This window comes from Pseudorasbora parva, chromosome 2, assembly GCF_024679245.1.
Source record: "Pseudorasbora parva isolate DD20220531a chromosome 2, ASM2467924v1, whole genome shotgun sequence".
Taxonomy (NCBI): domain Eukaryota; kingdom Metazoa; phylum Chordata; class Actinopteri; order Cypriniformes; family Gobionidae; genus Pseudorasbora; species Pseudorasbora parva.
Window position 1 is genome coordinate 7,970,450 of NC_090173.1, and position 21,445 is coordinate 7,991,894.

Below are 21,445 nucleotides of genomic sequence, written 5' to 3' on the forward strand. Positions count from 1 at the left end.
TAAGAAAGAAAATGTTTTGGTTTAAGGAAAGCAATAAGAGGAAACGAAAAAGTGATGTGATTAAAGGCAGGATGAGGATCAACATGTGACCAGCGTTTGTTCGTTGGCGTGAGCTGAAGGAGGCGCGCCCGACCGATGCTGTCCTGCTTGTTACGGTGATTACCTACCACTCAAACATTGAACTGAAGTATCATATAGATTCTGGAAAACGCTAACCAATAGACTACTATAATGACGCTGGCTTGTAAACGTGAGCATCGTGATTATTTGGCGTTTGAAAAAAATAAAACCCATGAAATTATATTCATATGACATGCTGAAACATATGCCACTGACTGTAACGTTACCTGTGATGAAGACATTTCACACATTCATTTTTTTCGTCCCCCCCAGGGCACCTGGCCGGTGGAGGTAGGCCTGGTGAAGGACTTGCCGGTGGCCATACTGCTGGGAAGGGATTTGCCTGGCTTCGAGAAGCTGCTGTCCACCTCTACTCAGCCTGCCAGCCCCAAGGGGAACCGTCGAAGACCGAGGCGGCCGCCTGGACCCCGCCGCCGACCGGCCCTGCTCGTCTCCAACAGTGGGAAAGAAGGTGAGGCCCCCTCCCAATCTACTAATCTGTTTTATGATGTGTACCAACAGGTTCTTTCAACAAGGAACAGCGGGAGGACAACCAACTCAACCACTGTTGGAGCCAGGTGGGAGTCGTAGATGGAGATGACGTCCTCCCCCGGCCCCACCCTCTCCCACATTTTGTTGTAGAGAATGGCCTGCTGTATTGTGTCGCCCAGTGTAGGGGGGAGGAGAAAAAGTTACTAGTCGTGCCTCGAGCCAAGACCGAGACCATTCTAGAAGCCTGCTCATCCCGCTGCCTATCATCGAGGTGCCCTTTGAGCAGATTAGGATGGACATAGTGGGGCCGTTGCCGAAGTCTGCCCGAGGGCGTGAGCACATCCTGGTCATCGTCAACTATGCCACCAGGTATCCAGAAGGAGTCTCCCTGCGGTAGGCCACCGCAAAGTCCATTGCCCAGGAGCTGTTTCTGCTGGCCAGCCGGGTCAGCCTCCCCTCGGAGATCCTGACTGACCAGGGAACCCCCTTCATGTCCCGGCTAATGGCAGACCTCTGCCGGCTGCTGCGGGTGAAGCAGTTGAGGACCACCGTCTATCACCCCCAAACTGATGGGCTCGTAGAGAGATTTAACCAGACCCTCAAGCAAATGCTCAGACACGTGGCTGCGGAGGACAAGCAGGATTTGGACCTCATGATCCTCTACGTGCTCTTTGGGGTCCGTGAAGTTCCCCAGGCCTCAACTGGCTTCACCCCCTTTGAGCTCCTGTTTGGCCATCAGCAGCCAGCCCCTCATCGTACCATCATTGAACATGTCCGGCAAACGAGGGAACGGATCGACCAAGTGATGCCGTTAGTCCATGAAAACACCTCACCTCAACCATACCTCAACAGGCGCAGCAACGTCATTACGACCGGGCAGCCCAACCACGGGAGTTCCAACCGGGAGACCGCGTCATGGTCCTGGTCCCCAGCTCCGCATGCCAATTTCTGGCCTCCTGCAAAGGACCATGCTCGGTGGTGGAGAGGATGGGCCGGTCACATACCCCCTGAGACAGCCGGGACGACGGCAGGCGGAGCAACTCTACCACATCAACCTCTGAAGAAATGGGTGGGGACCCGGAACCAAGTAGCTGCCCTGAGCCTCACCGAGCCCGTGGTTGTGGATGTCAACCCCCACCTTTCAGCTGTCCAGAAGATGGACCTGCAGCACTTGGTCAGTCAGTTCCAGGTCAGTCATGTTCTCCTCTCAGCCTGGGCAGACCAACGTGCTTCAACACCACATCCGGACGCCCCCAGGAGTCGTCGTTAGGCAATGGCCCTACCGAGTCCCGGAGGCTCGTTGGCAGGCTATTGAGGAAGAGGTCCAACAAATGCTAAAGTTGGGGGTAATAGAACCATCCCGGAGTCCGTGGTCCAGCCCCATTGTTATGGTCCCAAAGCCGGATGGCACCCTCCGCTTTTGTAACGACTTCCGTCGCCTGAACGAATTCTCTGAATTCGATGGGTACCCCATGCCTCGAGTGGACGAACTGCTGGACCGCCTAGGAAGGGCCCAGTACATCAGTACCCTGGACCTCACCAAGGGCTATTGGCAGGTACCGCTCTCCGAGGCCGCCAAGCCGAAGACCGCCTTCTCCACCCCCAGTGGCCATTGGCAGTACCGGAACCTTCCCTTCGGCCTACACGGGGCCCCCGCAACGTTCCAGCGGATGATGGACATCCTCCTGCTCCCCACCAGGCCTACGCAACCGCTTACCTGGATGACGTTGTGGTCTACTCCGAGGCATGGGAAGAACATCTGGATCATCTGCGGAGGGTGCTCTCGGAGCATGCCACCTAGCCCTCTCTGAGGCCAAGTACCTGGGCTTCCAAGTCGGCAAGACAAGAAAATCGAGGCCATCCACGCTGCCCCAAAACCCCGGACAAAGACCTAGGTACGAGCCTTCTTGTGGTTGCGGGTTATTACCGATGTTTTATCCCCAACTTCTCCTCTTTAGCCCAGCCCCCCCTCCCCCCTCCCCAGACCTGACTAGGAAGGGGTAGCCGTAGAAAGTATGCTGGACCCCGTCGGCGGAAGAGGCCTTCTCCCAGGTTAAAGCAGCACTCACGTCCTCGCCGGTACTCCGCGCCCTGGACTTTAGCTGCCCTTTCCTGCTGCAGATGGATGCCTCTGACACAGGACTGGGAGCGGGCCTCTCCCAAATTTAAGAAGGTGAGGAGCATCCGATCATTTACATCAGCAGGAAGCTGTCCCCTTCCGAGAGGAAGTACGCCGCCGTGGAGAAGGAAGCCATCAGGTGGGCAGTCCTGGAGCTCCGCTACAACCTCCTGGGCCAAAAGTTCAGCCTGGTAACCAACCACGCGCCCCTACAGTGGATGGCCCGCGCCAAGGATACCAACGCCAGGGTGACTCGCTGGTTCCTAGCGCTCCAGGACTTCCACTTTGAGGTTCGCCATCGAGCTGGGGCTGCCAACGCGAATGGCGATGGCCTCTCCCAGATCTGGACAGCTTACGCAGGTCTGTCAGGGGTCATTCTCCACCCTCCCCTAATTTCACCCCTACTTTCTACATGTCTTCACAGGACCAGAACGACACTAGATGGGGACGTCTGGACAACCACTTTCACCTTAACTGGCACAGAAGAGCACGAAGAGCATCGGCCACCAGAAAGCGGAGCAGCACATCTCTCCAGGCACCCCACAGTACTCAATAAATCCACACAGGGGTTTTTGATTTCATGTACCCCTTGTCGAGTGGTTCTTCAACCCGTGACAATATATATATATAGAGAGAGAGTTCTGAGGAGAATGGGCCGACTGATTCAAGCTAATAGAAGAGCAACTTTGACTGAACTTTGACTGACTCGTTAACTTGTGAAGTCACAACACGCACAACCTTGAGGTGGATGGGCTACAACAGCAGAAGACCCTACCGGGTACCATTCATCTCCACTTCAAATAGGAAAAAGAGGTTACAATTTGCACAAGCTCACCAAAATTGGACAGTTGAAGACTGGAAAAATGTTCCCTGGTCTGATTAGTCTCGATTTCTGTTGAGACATTCAGATGGTAGAATTTGGTCAGAATTTGGCATAAACAGAATGAGAACATGGATCCATCATGCCTTGTTACCACTGTGCAGGCTGCTGGTGGTGGTTTAATGGTTTGGGGGATGTTTTCTTGGCACACTTTAGGCCCCTTAGTGCCAACTGGGCATAGTTTAGGATTTTCAAGCTATTGTTATCAAATTTTTTGGCCTTCAGAACATCTTAAAATGCACATATGTAGATCATAGAAAGATTCAATGACTCATACTGTCGCCTTTGGCTTGGCTTGCTCAGTTGGGGACACTAAAATTATGATCCAAGTTATTAAACTAAATATACAAATTAAATGTATTAATTAGGTCATATTTAATTCTATAAACTTTCCGAATCAAACTAGCCAAATCAAATTTTATTGCAATATTGTCCTGTTTAACACTGTGAAGCTGCTTTGAAACAATCATCATTGTAAAAGCGCTATATAAATAAAGTTGATTGATTGATTGATTGATGGATCGTTTAAATGCCACAGCCTACCTGAGTATTGTTTCTGACCATGTTCATTCCTTTATGACCACCATGTACCCATCCTCTGATGGCTACTTCCAGCAGAATAATGCACCATGCCACAAAGCTCGAATCATTTCAAATTGGTTTCTTGAACATGACAACAAGTTCACTGTTCTAAAATGGCCCCCACAGTCACCAGATCTCAACCCAATAGAGCATCTTTGGGATGTGGTAGAATGGGAGCTTCGTGCCCTGGATGTGCATATATATATATATATATATATATATATATATATATATATATATATATATATATATATATACATTTTAATTAGTCCATGATTTACTCACCCTAAAGACATCCTAGGTGTATATGACATTGTTCTTTCAGACAAACAAATGTAGAGTTATATTAAGTCCTGGCTCTTCAAAGCTTTATATTGGCATTGACTTTTGTTTCGATAGTCTATAAAAATGCATCTGTCCGTCAAATAACGTGCTCCACGCTGCTCTGGGGGATTAATAAAGGTCTGAAGTGTATTGATGTGTCTGTGTAAGAAAAATATCCATATTTAAAACTTTACAAAGTAAAGTTCAGGCTGAAGGCCTTCAGTGGAAAAGTGTTGAAAGTGCCTTCTCGCAGTTCAAAATGCTGACGAACGTACCTGGTTGTATAAGTCTTTCGAACCGTAGAAGCACTTTCAACACTTTTTCCATAAAGTTAATACGGAAGACGATTGGCCAAACCTTACTTTATAAAGTTTTAAGAATGGATATTTTTCTTGCACAAACGAATCAATGTGCTTCATAAGGCCTTCATTAACTACCCAGAGCCATGTGCAACAATACTTTACAGACAGTTGCATTTTTTTATGGATTTCAAAAACAGAGCAACAATTACTGCTATTATAAAGCTTGGATTCGCTAGGACTGAAAAAAAGAATGTCATACACAACTAGGATGACTTAAGGGTGAGTAAATCATGGGCTAATTTTCATTTTTGGGTGAACTATCCCTCTAATTGGGAGCCAGATAAATTAGAGGAGTGGTTTTAATACATCAGAAGATGGCCACTTAATGCTCACAGCTGATTGATTCAATTTCAATTTGAGATGTATTACCCAGAACAGAACCTATTTTGGAGCTGGTTAGCTGTGGAGTGCAAGTTACAGTAACGATGAACACTGATAAACGCTGAGCCACTTTCCTGGTGCCTGAACCCCAGGTTTGGTGCAAACTAACCTGAAATTATCTGGCTAGCCACTAGCTCACAGATAGGCTCCAAAACACTTGACAATAACTTTGGTGTCAAAGTAAAAATGTTTGTCCTCCATAATGTCTGTTTCTGATAAATGTATTGAATTTATCTTGTAGTACTCTTTTACATGAACACCCATACCTGAACACATTAAGTTTATTTATGTTTCTGTCTCATACATAATCTACATAATCACAAACACAAAAAACACACATAGGTCTACAATTTGCATTTAAATCATTTAAACCCAATAGAAAGTTGGTACTGAAAGTACTATTTCGTATCATATTTGTGTTTTATACATTTTAAGGAGATTTTAGAAAGTAACTTCAGACTAAAATAATTAGTAAAACATTTCAATCTCTCCAAAACTATCTAAAATAAAAATTACAACATATAATTTTTTTGGTTAAGATACGCAGTATATAATATATTCATAAATTTGAACCCTTCACATCAAACCTTCAAGAACTTCACTTAAACAATAAACATAAAATACGACGTCTAATATAAAACTAAATACAACTAAAATAAGAGAATACTGAAAATCTGAGTTAAATAACTATGCAAATTATTTTCCAGAGTCTTTCAAAATGACATGAAATTACACTTCTTACTGAAGTCAGGGTTGACTGAGCTGCATTTTAGTCATTATTCTGAAGTAAGGTAGGAAAACCAAAGCAAACTTATTTTGCTTGTTCAGTTAAATGTATTTATACAAACTCACTATAGCATCCTGTTTTGAGTATTGTCTCCATTCATCTGGAATCTCCCCTTCCCCCTCAAATGTTTTACTGTAGTGTTTTTCCAGATCTTTCTGGAATCTGCACACAAACCACTTCCAGTAGGGCAGCTCAGAGACATCAGGGGTGATGCTCCAGTCTGCATATACTCCTCCTGCTGTTCTGTAATCTCTCCAGAGGACTGACTCATCTGAGTCATACGGATGAAAATATAGATCGCTGTTTGCTACAGCTGATGTGCAGATATGGGTGCACAAGTTAGATGTATTATTGTAATATATTCCATTTAGTCCAATACTACGATGGAAAGGAACACTGTGTTCTCCATAATGGTCTTCTATGGTGTTGGTGCAGACGGCTTTACAGAATGGACACTGAGCCCAACAGCACTGGCAGAAGTGATCAATCAGAATCTCTCCTGGCCTGAACTTATAGTCCAGCTTTACTGGGAAGGTCTCTGTGTCGAATCTACTGCTGATATCTGACATTATAGCAGGAAGTTCTTTTCTTATCACATCTTCTAGGAGGTTGTAATCATTAACATCATGTGTGACTCCACTGAGGTCTTTTTCAGAGAAGATCAGCACATCTGAGAGCTGCTGTGTGAAACTCTTCAACCACAAACCAACATCTCCTCTGTTCTCTTGAACATGTTCAGTAGATTCATGAGCTGCGTCCATGATCTTCTGCTGCAGGAGTTTAATGTTCTCCTTCATCTTGTGTAAAACACTGACACTGAACTTCTCAGTGATGTACCGACTGACTTCATCTCTGATGAAACTCTTGTAATGATGGCTGGGATAATTAATATAATCCATGTATTTGACAAAATCCTCCTGTTCTGCCAGTGTCTTCAGGATGTGTTTCTCCAGATTTGATCTGTTTCCATTCAGTGATTGACAGTTTTTCATAATTTCATATGTCAGATTTCTGGCAGTCTTCTTGTAGAGACTCTGCTCAATGGGTTCTTTCAGTTTCTGACAGATGATCTCTCCAAAAATATCAGCTGATGTTGCTCCATGACAATATTTATGGACTACACTGTAGTACTCTGCTCTCTTCTTCTCAACAAATATTTCTGGATCATTGGCATCTCTGAACAGTCTGTGTTGTTCAGTGATCATTGCTTTCTTACAGATGGAAAGAACCAAATCTGTGAAGAATTCATTCTTGAACTCATATTCCACAGATCCTTCCTGATGATCTGTTACTCTCTTCTGGATGTAATCTATGAGTTGTCGAATGCAGCTTCTGTTGTAGCCCATCTTTGAAATGTTGAATGACTGAATCATTTTGTCTGTCTGCTGAGCAACATCTGTGACTAATGATCTTATTTGCGCTTCTTCTTCTGGAGACAGGCAAGCCCAATTTACAGGCTTTTTAAATTCTTTTTTTGCTGACTTTTTGAAAGTAACATAATCAAAAAAACTCCACACTGTGAAGATATTTATGTACTCACTGTCATCTATAATATGATCCACAGGGAGACGCCCCGCATAGATGTCACTGAGGATCTCTTTTACATCTCTCATTATGTCAATGTCTTTTACTGTAGGAGTGTCTGTGATGATCTTTCCCCCAGACTGTTCGCAAAGCAAATCAAACTCTTTCTTCAGTAGTTCATCATTTGCTTTGTCTTTGATTTTTAAGGCAAGTTCTTTGCTCTTTTCATAGAGAGTGTTTTCATGATTTGTCTTCTGAGCATCAATCATTTTCTTCCGGTCTCGCTGCTGAAGAATCTCATTTAATTTCCTCTTTGTTTCTCTCACAATGTTTTCCTGAAGGTTTTTGATTTTGATATCAAATGATGTTTTCCACTGAATCAGTATATCTTTATCTTTGTCTTTCTCAAAGAATTTAGACATTGATTTCTCCACTTCTTCACTTGTCGTCTTCAGTTCTCTTTGAAGATCAGTTTCCTTGACCTCATGAATTGCTTCATTTTCTATTTTGTTGTTTAGTTTGTTCTCAGTTTCCATCATGGCACTGTGAAGACTCCAGGACCACTTGCTGTATTCAGTCTCCAGTTTCCTATAGACTGAAATCTCTAGAGAGTTTCTGAAGCTAAAGACAAATCGTTCATTCAGTAAAGCCTCCCAGAGATCTTTAATACGGTCTTTTAAATGTGTCAGCATCATTTTATCTGATTTTTCTGCATGAGACATAATAGTTTTCTTTAGTTCTTGAATATTCTCACAGTAGTTTGGGTTTGGTGGTGCCATCGGTGGGTTTCCCTCCCAGAGATGAGCAAAATACTTCACATCATTCTGTGCATCAAATTTAATGACATCACTGAAACTTTCAGCATCACAGTCTTCCTCTTCAGCAGCAAGTTTTGTCATCTCATCCAGTGTCTCCTGCAGTCGTCTCCTTCCTTCCATGTTTTTCTCACCAGCTGTGACTTCTGAGACGTTCTGATGCACAAACATACAGCTGGGATTCAGTTTGACCTTCTCCATCCTCATGAAGGCCTGAACAACAATCTGAAGAATGTCCTGCATCTCAGATGGGTTTTCTCCAAAGATGTTGATCAAGGTCAGATTTCCAAGACCAACAACAAATGTGGCTAATTCATTGTCATGATGTCTGGTTGATCTTCCAGATAATTCTGGAGCACGAAGGCCCTCAGTATCAACAACCAGAATATAGTCAAAGTTCATCTGTGTTTTCATCTCCTCTGACAGTCTGACCAGCTGCATGAAAGCTCCTCTGGTGCACCTGCCAGCACCGACGGCAAACTGGAGTCCAAACATGGCATTGAGCATTGTGGATTTCCCAGAGCTCTGAATCCCTAAAACTGACAGCACAAAGACTCTCCTGTCTCCCAGTTTCTGGATGAGTTGATCTAGAACAGCAGAGATCCAGATAATAGGAACATGATCAGCATCTCCATCCATCAGCTCCAGTGAAAATCCTGAGATCATCATCTCTGCTGCAAGACTCGGGAGAAAAGAGAAGTCAAACTGCAGGTCTTTCTTGTTCTTCTTTACTGATGAACATGATTCATAGATCTGACCGATCTCCCTCATGATGTGCTCCAGACCAAAGGTTGCAGCTTCAAGATCTTCAGATATTCTCTCAATTTCTGCTTGTTCAGTTTTGAGGTGTTCAGATTTATCATTATAATTTTCTTTCAGTTTTATTCCAAGCCATTTAATGAAAAACATTCTCTCATATTCAGCATCTGAGTTTATATGTTTAATGAAGAACTTCATGAACTCACTGATATCAGATTCATGTTGCTTTTCTCGGATTCTCTTCATCTCTGTTTGTTTTCTACTGATGTCCATTTCTATTTCATCTCCTTGAGGTCGATGTAGTTCTTTGTTCTTCTGACTCCACTGATGCCACAGTTTCCCCTGATGAGGCAGAAATGATTCTTTGATTTCTGTCAGATGTTTCTTCTCCAGTAAACTCATCATCTGCTGTGCTGCTTCTCTTCCTCTCCTGCAGTCATCATCATCTTCCTCATCTACTCTGATGTCTGAGTGTTTGGAAAAATCTTCAACTCTGATAGTGGAAGATGATTCTGAGAGACAATTACTTATTGCTGTTCTGATCTCTTCAAATAATTCTGACTGATTTCTGTCTTTCAGACCAATCCTATATTTTTTCTTCGTCACTTTTACAACAGAATCATCCTCAGTAAAAAGACAAATGAGTGGCTTTGAGTCCTTGTAGAGTTGTTGAAGTTTCATCATGTTTTTGCCATCCCTGTCAAGTCGTGGTAGAAGAACAACATTGACTGAGGCCATTTCAGTGAGGATCTTCATCTGTTTCTCATGGTCTCTTGCATCACCGTGTAGATTACAGAACGCAACACAGTCAGTGAATTTATCATCATATGACCCAGAGGGGCAGAACCAGGCAATCTCCACCACCCCATCCATCAGGACTCTGGTTCTGCTGCTGCCTGGGCAGTTCCTGTGGAAGAACGTGTTGTGTTTCTCATTGATCAGACTGTTCATCAGCTGAGACTTGGATGAAGACACAGGGCCAAACCTGAAGAAAAACACCACTGGAGTTTCTGCCTTGTAGATCGGCTGGGTTTGACTGACGATTTTATTGTTGGTGTTTCTCATCTTCCAGCTCTTGTTGATTTGTCTGAATGTCCAGAGAGGAAACTCAATCAGTTGTGTGACTGGATCAGGAACAAGCAGAGGCAGAGCATACTGACACTGGGACAGTTTAGTGACCATCAGCTGCTTCAGAAAACCATCAGCACAATGAAACACAGCCATCTGAACATCCATCGGGTGGATACGCTCAGACGGGCTTGTTTTAGATGCTAACCCAAAATTAAAAAAAAATTCTTGAGGATCAGCCTCTTGACTAAATGAATTACAGCTTCCGTGTTTATTGTGAACTTCCTCAATTTCCTCATTGGTTTTAATGTATCTTGCTCTGTAGTTCATTGTAAGTAGTTTTTGTACGAAAGTCTGAATCAGCTCCTCTTCAGCACAAAACTCACGGGACTGTAGTGGATCTGCAGTTGTTAACTGATGAACATCTGCAGCTCTCAGTTTATTGTATTTTCTGCCTTCAAGATGAAGTCTGTGAAATAGATCAATTGTTTTAATCAATGCTTCCTGTTGAATGTGTTGATCTGAACTCACTTCTGATGATCCACAGTGCTTGTTTTCTGCCTGTTAAAGAAATACAAATGTAATTTACTTTGATTATTCATTTAAAAAAATAATACCACTGTAGTCTGAACAGAGATGTCAAGACCAGACCTCCAAGACCAGGGAGTCATGACAAATATAAATTATTAATGCATGGTCCTATATTAAGCATGGACAACTTTGTAAAAGAATTGCCAGTGAAAGGTAAATTCAAAGCAGATGATGAATATACCTTATGGAAAAAAAGTACACTTAAGCACCATTTATTCATATGTATTTTAGTATAGCTAAATGTATTTGACACACTATAAATTGGCATACTTAAAGTCTGTTAAATTGGAACACTAATTCTGCACTAAATGTGTTTTAGTTGTACAAAAGCAGTGCTAAAGTTCAAGTAAAGTTGCATTAAAGATTTTTATTTGTGCTAAAGTGGAACTATTCCAAGTATACTTAAGTACTATTTAAATATACTCTTGTATCTAACACTTAATCACTATCTTTTTAGCATTACCTTTTCTGTCAGTGAAGAGGGTTTCATATGTGAAAAATGCAGGGAGATAGTCAGGCTGACGGAGAAGATTTCAAAATTAGACACACATATCCAAAATATTTCTGATAATAGTGTACTTCAGAACTTAAGACACTGATGTGGATGCGACTTAGTGTACTCTGTTCATTATTTGGTTACGTCAGTTTTATGGGAATGTGACTAGGGGACCCAAGGGCACCCCAGCCAGTCACTATTCAGGAATCCTTCACTGAATGCCACCAGGGAGGCTTGGCCTGGTGTCTCTTCTGTGGGACACCTTAGCTTGGCCAACCGTGTCTGTTCGGAAAAAAAAACAGATTCTCCAGACATTCACCTGCTGATGAGGCATCCAGACTGAGAGACTGCGAAACGGCAGTGTCCTGCTCAACCGGATCTCGGAGACGGGTATCCTGGAGAGCAGTACTCAGCATTGTGCTTTCTAACCCTTGCCAGAGAGGGGAGTTTTGTCTGCTCGATCCTAGGATCTACTGAGCACATATATTACAGGGGTTCTCAGGAGGCCCTAGAGGCCTACAAATTGATCTAATTGGGAGGAATCGTGAGGGACCTACTACCATCTGATCAGACCCAGGTGGCTTTCAGCTCATAGATGACCCTCAATGAGGGAAGCCTGAAACCCGCCTGGTAGATAAACCAAGCTGTAGGCTGAGCAAGCGCATTCCCTTCCCTAGGGATCGCTTGGCAGGAGCGGCATCTCATCGCACTAGGGACCGCCCTCAGGTGTTGCCAGAACCCAGACAGCAAGTACCCACTAGCTGTCAGCAAAAAGCCAGTTATTAATTCTTGTCTTAGGAACCCATTTTCCCAGGGAGGTCCAGAGGGGCCTGCTCCTAATAGCAGTCAGAGCTGGCTGTTAGGGCAGCTGGAGACTGGGAACTCATTCCCTCAGGGAATGCTAATTGACACCATGATTGGATCCCAGGGGCTCACCTTTAGGGAGGACTGACAGGGCCTACTACCTACTAGCCATTCATGCTAGTCATACGGTATCTGTAAGCCAGGTACATATCCCCATGGAGAGACCTATGGGGCCTGCTGCCCAATGGCAAGACTTCAGGGAGGCCTAGTAAGGCCTACTACCTGATAATGAGTTAATGCTAGTTACCCGGGCATCTAGATATGGGACCTTGCCCTCAGAGAGACCATTGAGGTCTACTACACAACACAGAGTCTTTGGGGAGGCCTGGTGAGACCTGCTACCTACTAGCAACTCATACAAACTGTCGCAGCGACTGAAGTTCCAGACCTTGCCTTCAGGGAAATTTGGTAAGGCCTACCACCTAATGGCAGAACATGCTAGCTGCTCGATCCCCAAACCCAAAGGCTTACCCTAAGGGAGGCCCGCTAAGAGCTACTACCTAGAAGCAGCTTATGCTAGCCATCCAGTCACTGAAGCCAATGAGCATGCCCTCAGGGGAGGCCTGGTGAGGCCTACTACCTAGTAGCAGCTTATGCTAGCCATCCAGTCACTGAAGCCCATGCCCTCAGGGGAGACCGGGTGAGGCCTGCTACCCCAAGGCAGGCGCTATGGGAGACCTGGAAAGGCCTACCAGATGACCTGTAGTCGAGCCTGCCGCCTGAGTATGCTGGTCCAAGAACCTACCTTCAGGGAGGCAGGGTGAGGCCTGCTACCCGATAGCGATCCTATAGCAAGGTTATTATAGTTTTGCTTTTTTGAATTAGTTTTTATTTCAGTATCGTTTTCAATTTTGCTACAAATTTCAGTTTAGTTTTAGTTAATTTTACAAATGGTTTTGCTAGTTTTAGTTTAGTTTTTATTTTGCAAATACATTTCTATTTAGTTTTTATTTATTTAGTTTCAGTTTTAGTTTTAGCAGAGTTACCATAATGAAGTGTAGAGACCAAATCAAGGTTTTTAATTTCAGCAAAGTTTAATGTTTCCACAGATTAGAGTTTAATCTTACTTCCTTAAGTGAAATAACTTGATAAACAAGCATTATTGTTTAAACCCAGGAAGGTCTTACAAAACATGCATAAAGTTGGGTCTTCACCTTTGAGCAAAAAAGCTTGAGTCAAACTATGACCTATACAAACAACGATCTGTCAATTTGCCTGTTATAGGGGGGCAATCGGAGCTCGGGTAGAATATCCTCTCCGAGCCCCTCTATAGCAGACAGCAAGCCAAATCTGTTTACCACTTTCACTAAGATTATATGGGCACACAAACTCGTGAAACAAACGTGTGTGTGTATGTGTGTCCTGGTATTCCCTACTTTGTGGGGAAATGTCTCCACACAGAAAATAATATTATTAGTAGTAAATGATTATGATAACACCTTTGAGCCTGTCAATATTATGCAAACATGAAATCTCAAACGCACAGTAGGCTAGTACTTGCAACTTACTATAGTTGCTGACTTCTGTGCCTGCATCTCTCTTCGCGTAAGAAACGGCATTCTAAAACAGTGAGCTTAAGTTAAAAGAAGTTCAACGTGCATCTCATTACCTTGTGTTATTTCCCATTTCACTGCCACGAACGCATTGATTCTTTGTGAACTGCTGTTTAGGACTAGCGATGTGTTGACTGTCTGCACACGTCCGTCAGGACAGCGGTTAATCTCCTCCTCAGATGACTTCACGCGCAGTAGCGCAATATACAGACACTCCCTCAACCGCCACAGTCAGATTATCCACCACATTAAATAGGGCTTATTAATAACGAAAATGAATATTTATTTTTGCTAATTATTATTTTATTTCAGTTAGTTTTTTAGTAAGAGAAGTTAGTTTCGCTTAGTTTTAGTTTTTTATTTATTCAGATTTTTTAATTTTATTTCAGTTTACGAAAAAACATTTTGACCAATAGTTTTAGTCTTAGTTTCAGTTTTCGTTTACGAAAATAACCTTGTCCTATAGGGAGGCCTGCTTCCTATAAGCGACCCATTCTAGTTGCTCAAAGGAACCCTGTAACTGGGAGCCCCCCTTCAGGGAGGCCTGCCTCATTTCCAGTGACCTGAAAGCATTACTTGAGGACTCATCCCTAGGGAGGCATATATAATGGGCCTACTAGTTGACGAGGTTTCCTGCTGAAGCCAACATCATTGGGAAGTATCTTCCTAACACACATGGGCTGCGCGCAGTGTGACTCTCAAGGCCAACTGCCTGGTGTGGCTGCTATGCACTAAGTTATGGCACAGTCTCACTGGCAGTGCCTACAAGCCTGGACCTAATCACATTGCCAATGGCAGTGTACTCAGCAACAAACGCATATTCTCTCTAGAACCCTCTAAATCGAGGGGAGTAAAACTTACGCCACCTGCTTTATCAGAGCAGCCCTATTTTCTAGCAGCCTAATGTACATGCAAGGGTGTCAGCCATGGCAATGCTCTGGCTTCAAGGAAGCATCCTACCACACCATAACAGAGAAAAAAGTTGCAAAGCACTGCTCAACCCGAGCCACAAGGGGTGGAGGCAGAACACACGGAACTAGGAAATGACGTCACATAATCTCAACTGGCCAAATATAGAAGTTGGCAAGGACCTGCCACAAGGTGGCAGCCATCCACTTGTTCTGGGAAACGGGGCTTAGCAACTAGTCTTCTTCGTGAAAACGAAAGATGGCCCACCCTGTCTTGCGACCACTGGCTAAGTCGCGCTCAATTATGCCTTGACACCTATCTGCATTTCTAACATAACCCCAGGAATGAGCCATGTCTCAACTACTCCATCACACAAGGAGGAGTTATAAATAAAAAGCAAGCGGCTGCTCAATCCTACACTTCAAGCTGATTAAACAGACCGCCAAGGTTATATTTACAAGGTCATTCCAACCACCTAAAGGGAACCACAGGGCCCTAACTTTTCCTTTTATCCTACTTCATAAATGTCCTAGAATCCCCAAAGAACGCTCAAGGGAGCATAAAGTCCTACACACCATAATACAATAATGTTTCCCTCTTTAGGGGGACTTACCAGCTCGCCCGCAGCATGACATGGTATCGACCTCACTAACCAAGCCTAGCCTAGTACTTGATGTCAAAGTACCCGGGGAGGAATAGCAGGGAAAATAATGGCCTAGCTTTAACGCCTTCTAGGGGGTGGAAACCTACCGCCCTGACCCCTGCACTGGTTCCGGTTCACCTCCCCCCATTCTTCCTTTTCCCGTGGGCGTCCCGCCTCCTCTGCGCCCTAATCCTCCCCGGAGGGGGCGCACGAGAGGTGTCACTGGTCCTCTGGCCCTGTCGCCAGTCCTCAAACTGTGACGGCCTCTGACCTCAGCGGAATGCAAGTATTAAATGCTGCCGAGCGCACCTTTGCCTCTCTGAACATCCCCACCATTGACTCAACGGAGGTGCCGAACATATATATATATATATGAAAAATAATGCTTGGCGGGTTGCTAAATATTCAATCCCTTTCCTCAAAAGTGCCTTATTATTAATTATATGATTATAGATAATAATCTAGATGTGCTGTTTGACAGAAACCTGGCTGAAACCTGACGATTATATTACATGAGCCACGTCTGAAAGGTAAAGGGGGAGGGGTTGCTGTAATGTGTAATAATATCTTCAGTATTACTTAGAAGTCTAGTTTCCAATATCATTATTGGTAAGTTTTGGTGCTTTATGTAACATTATGTAATGTAAATGACAAATCCCATTTAACATTTGTGTTAGCTATTGTATACAGGCCTCCAGGGCATCGAACAGTACTTAAATGTGGAAGCAGACACTGTTTGATGGAGCCTTCTCATGCACGGCTGAAATGGGAACAAAGATGGAAGACTGACCAGCTGCTTTTGCAACATTTCTGGACGAGAAGTTTGAAGATGAAATAAAGCATGTCTTTGTGGACTGTGCTACCTTTGGACTCCACGAGTGTGGCCAAATGATGTCAAGAGGTTATTTGTAGGATTGAAAATAATCAAAGATATTTTAAATTAATCAAAGAAAACTTTAATTAACAAAAAAAAAAAAAAAAAAAAAAAAAAAAAAAATTTTTTTTTTAACCTCCATCTTTCTTACCAGATGGACTATTTGGAATTCCTAAATACAATGAGATTCTGAAGGCCTGTAGACCAAAATGTGTCACATCTTTACAAGGGGGGAAGATGCAATTATTTGATTGGTCAGTTTGAATGTCTCACATTTGGGTTTCAGTCACATGATCAAGGAAGGGATTAAAGGATATTTCAACTGTTAGTCTGTCTCTGTTATTCTCTGACTCTCTCTTTTCTTGGGGCCTTGCGGCTCTTCTTTTATCTGGTGTTTCTTTGCTCTGGCTCTTTCTCTCTTCTCTTTTCTAACCCCAACCTCTCAATCTCTTTCTCTCTCTCCATCAGGTAACATTCTATACATGCTGGGTATGATTAAAGGTACAAGTTTTTTTAGTTATTTTGTAACTATTTAAAGTATAACCATAACCAGATTTTTTTATTAAATTCTTTCAATTACAAATGATAGTAGTAATAGTAATGACTCTGAAGTGCTATCTATTGCAATACAATATAGTGACATTATAGCAATGCTCTCCCACACATTTTGCTACTGTAGCTGCGCTTATTTCCTTCTTTGGTATAAGTTGCAGCGGTAATAGCTTCTGAGCTTCCCAGAGAAAATGGAGGAGTTGGTTCACGCACGAATCAGACTCAAAAATCGCAGAGCCCCACAATCACCAAAGCCGACAGTATGGAAGCAGAAAAGACTCATTAATAATTCACGCAAAAATCACAATGCACACATGTGTAGACAATTTCACATACATGAAACCAAATTTACATGCACAAAAAAAATATTCACGTGCGAAAAATACAATTATATATTCTAGGGGTGACCCCGAATAGTCGAAGATTCGATGCAAACGATGTAAACGCACTCAAAGTGTTCTTTTCCTCTCTAGGCAGGTTTTTTTTTTTTTAGGTTTATGTATCAAAATGTTCTTTTATATATTTGTGTGATGTATTTCGATCGCGGCTTTAACATGTTATGAGAAAACGGTTTATGAATGTTTATCCACCACATTACCTTTTAGGCTATTTAAACCCTAAATAAGAAAGCCATTGTCAGTTCGTCTGTCAGTTGGCAGGCAGTTTTGGTCGCTTTATTAAAAGTTGTTGCTGTGTGCAGTGTGTAAAGGAAAATAAAAATAGTTTTACCCTTCCTGGATGGACTTCCTGCTTCGCTACTGTTCGGACGCTCTTGCTTACTGCTCCGCGCTTTGCTCTATCGCTTCTATATTTTATCTCATAATTTTAACTTCAGCAAATCAACACAGCGCTCAAACAACAAAGCTTGACTTCAACGATAAAACTAGAAACTCTGTTGACTGGATTACTACAAAAAAGTGGAACATTTCATCTGACCAGCCTCTCGCTGCCATCAGCTTACATTCCGGAAGGGAAAACACAGCTGCCTACTATCGAAAGGATAAGAAAATGCCTCCTCTAGCTAAGGAATCTTCTTGCTGCACAAACTGCCACAGACTTTTACAAAGGATTGCAGTTCTTGAAACAAAGTTATTTGCGGAACCACCGAACCGGACGAATCACACAGCAGAGCTTCATCACGAACGTCCTCTGCACACAGCCGGTGAGTCCCATAAATTTAGTGCTACTCAACAGATAGAGAAACAAGAAACTGATCGACACACTAATCGATGGCACAAACAGGGGGCAAGACCCAAACGCACTCGAGACATCAGATTGTCACGAGCTTCATATATTGCTGCCGTTGCATGCTCTACCCCAGACACAAGGATTGCAAACTCTAGTTTCCGACCACCATCGATACATCTCGAAAACAGATTTGAAGTATTAATGAATGTGGGTGAGGAATCCCCAAACGTGATGAATATGAACGAACACAGATTGCATCAGCCCGCAGCTAACACTAATGCTAACAGGCACTCAAGGTCGAGCAGACAGCGGCCCTCAGCTCAGAGCACAGCCGAGCCAAGGACTCTGATAGTGGGTGACTCTACAGTCAGAAACATTCGCAGCAGAGATACAACTACATGCTGCCTTCCACAAGCAACCATTTCTGATGTAAACAGGGAAATTGAGAACATTCTGATGAAACATAAGACTGCAAATCAACTAATCATTCATGTGGGGAAGAACGATATTCAGAGAGAGCAGTCAGAACTCATGAAGTCGGACTTCAATGAACTTTTTGAAACACTTAGAAAACTGAAAGTTCAGCCGTTCATCAGTGGACCACTGCCAGCACGAGGAACAAATAGATTCTCACGGTTGCTTGGGCTTAATACATGGCTGCAAAAAACCTGTAACATGAATGGAGTGAACTTCATTGATAACTTCAATCTCTTCTGGAGTCAGAGACAACTGTTTACATCAAATGGCCACCACCCAAACAAACTTGGTGCAAGAGTGCTAAAGGACAATATTTATTTTTCCCTTCATCATCCTTCAGCTGTGTGTTTTAACCCACTCAACCTGATACAGAGTATGGATGACCACAGGAATTCATTTCAGCTCCTGAATGGACACTCGGCTGACACATCCCACAAGGACAATGAGAACTCCACACAGCCACAACAATTGCTCATGGACACACTCCCAGCTGAGCCCTGCCCACAGAGCTCACTACAGACAGACTGTGAAGGATTAGAACTGCTCCAAGATTCAGCACCCAAAGATGACTTTCTTGAAAATGGACAGCAAAGCCAGGACAACATACTTCAACTTCCGATAACACCAGAGCAACAGCCCCTCTCACCGGACATGTCATTCCTCTCTCCAGCATCCCCGCATCTGGGCTTCTCAGAGAAAATGGAGGAACTGATTTTTGTTGGAACTAGACTATCACACTCGATTGCTGCGAGCCCCCAGATATCAACCAAAAAGCGTCGAGCCCCACAACCACCAAAGCCTGTGGGCCCAGCTCCCCCTCCTCCTGTGAGATTTCTTCGGTCACAACGTCAGGGCCCACACCCGCCTCCATCTGTTGTAGGTGAACCAAAAACAACTGATTCCAGCTCTCAGTGATGTGTTTTGGGTCCCCGCTATGATAACAGTACCTTTATCAAATGTTTACAAAACAAGTGGGAACCCAGTGTGCCTGCCTCTTTCTCTATCTCTGTTCTGTTACGTGAAAGAAAGTCTAAGGCCTTGTCAGGCCGTTTAACAAACCAATATAATCTGCTGCCTGTTACCTGTCAAACTAAGACTAATGTGGGTGAAAAAATTAATACTGTTAAGTTAGCACTTTTAAACATCTGTTCACTTAAGAACAAATCATTCCTAGTCAGCGACTTAATAACCACAAACAACCTAGATTTTTTGCTTCTAAATGAAACGTGGTTAGAAGAAAACTGTAGTGCAACAGTCCTAAATGAAGCAGCCCCTCCTAACTTTACTTTTATGAGTGTTTGCAGAGCTGTTAGGAGAGGTGGGGGTGTTGCTGCTCTTTTTAAAGATGTCTTTCAATGTAAGCAAGTATCATTTGGTGACTATTTGTCTCTAGAATATCTGGGTATTGTGTTAAAAGGTTCTCCACGCATCCTGCTTATCATTGTTTACAGGCCTCCAAAGTACTCACCAGCCTTTATTGAGGAATTTACAGAACTGTTATCAATAATTTCCTCAGAGTTTGACTGTTTTGCTATTGCTGGGGATTTTAACATTCACATAGATAATATTGAATCCAGTACAACAAAAGAGCTCATGACTGTTCTTAACACTTTTGATTTGACACAGCATGTAAATGGACCCACACACAATCGTGGACACACTCTAGATTTACTTATCAGTAAGGGTCTAAACATTTCATCGATTGTTATTAAGGATGTGGCACTGTCTGATCATTTCTGTATTTTCTTTGACATATCAATCACTCCTGCCATTGAAGCTAGATCTGTCTCTGTCAAAAAGAGATGCTTAAATGAGAACACTAATGTGCTGTTTATGAAGGCTTTATCTCTAAAACCAAGCATATCTGCAGACTCTGTTGATTTTCTCCTTGACTCCTTTAACTCAAAAGTTAAGAGTGTAATGGATGATATTGCCCCTCTGAAAGTCAGGAAAAAGAGTGGCAAACAAAAGGCACCATGGAGAAACTCAACAGCAGTTCAAATAATGAAAAGACAATGCAGAAAATCTGAACGAAAGTGGCGGAAGACAAAACTTGTAGTCCATTATAACATCTATAAAGACAGCCTTCATGCTTTCAATGTTGAACTAGGCAAAGCTAGACAGACCTTCTTCTCAAATATTATAAACAAACACATAAACAACACGCGCACTCTTTTTGCTACTGTAGACAGACTAACAAACCCCCCGAGTCACATTCCCAGAGAAATGCTCTCAGACAGCAAATGCAGTGAGTTTGCTTCCTTCTTCTCGGAGAAAATCAAAAATATCAGAAAGGCGATCAGCACATCCTCTAGTTGCTCTGGGGTCAGTCAGATCAGACCAAACCCTCGGAAAATTACTATGTCTGATTTCAAAACAATTGACGGTAAAATTTTAGAAGACACAGTACAGCATCTTAAAACATCAAACTGTGCCCTAGACACACTCCCCACTTCTTTTTTCAAAAGTGTGTTTAACTGTTTGGAAGCAGATCTCCTAGAAGTGGTGAACTCCTCACTTCTCTACGGGACTTTTCCAACCGCCCTTAAAACTGCAATAGTTAAGCCTCTTCTGAAAAAGAGAAATCTAGATAACTCCATACTGAGCAACTACAGACCAATCTCAAATCTCCCCTTCATAGGCAAAATCATCGAAAAAGTTGTTTTCAATCAACTAAACAAATTCTTAAACTCAAACGGATTCTTTGACAATTTTCAATCTGGTTTCCGACCGCATCACAGCACAGAGACAGCGCTCATAAAGATTATAAATGATATTCGCTTGAATACTGATACAGGCAAAACATCAATTCTGGTTCTACTCGATCTCAGTGCTGCATTCGACACTGTTGACCACAACATACTTCTAGACAGGCTGGAAAACTGGGTCGGGCTTTCTGGGATGGTCCTCAGATGGTTCAGATCATACTTAGAAGGGAGAGGTTATTATGTGAGTATAGGAGACCATAAGTCTGAGTGGACGTCCATGACATGCGGAGTCCCACAAGGGTCAATTCTAGCACCTCTCCTGTTTAACCTGTATATGCTGCCACTGAGCCAAATAATGAAAAAGAACAATATTGCTT

At 43.1% G+C, this 21,445-nt stretch overlaps 1 protein-coding gene across 1 annotated transcript; it reads right to left on the bottom strand.

Moving 5' to 3' along the window:
* Positions 1-6,088: 6,088 nt before the first annotated feature.
* LOC137048442 (interferon-induced very large GTPase 1-like) lies at positions 6,089-12,005 on the bottom strand. Its single transcript, XM_067426610.1, has 2 exons — positions 11,874-12,005; positions 6,089-10,774 (listed from the first exon to the last, which is right to left on the bottom strand). Exons 1-2 carry the CDS (start codon positions 12,003-12,005, stop codon positions 6,089-6,091), a joined length of 4,818 nt encoding a protein of 1,605 aa, XP_067282711.1.
* Between the last annotated feature and the right edge of the window lie 9,440 nt (positions 12,006-21,445).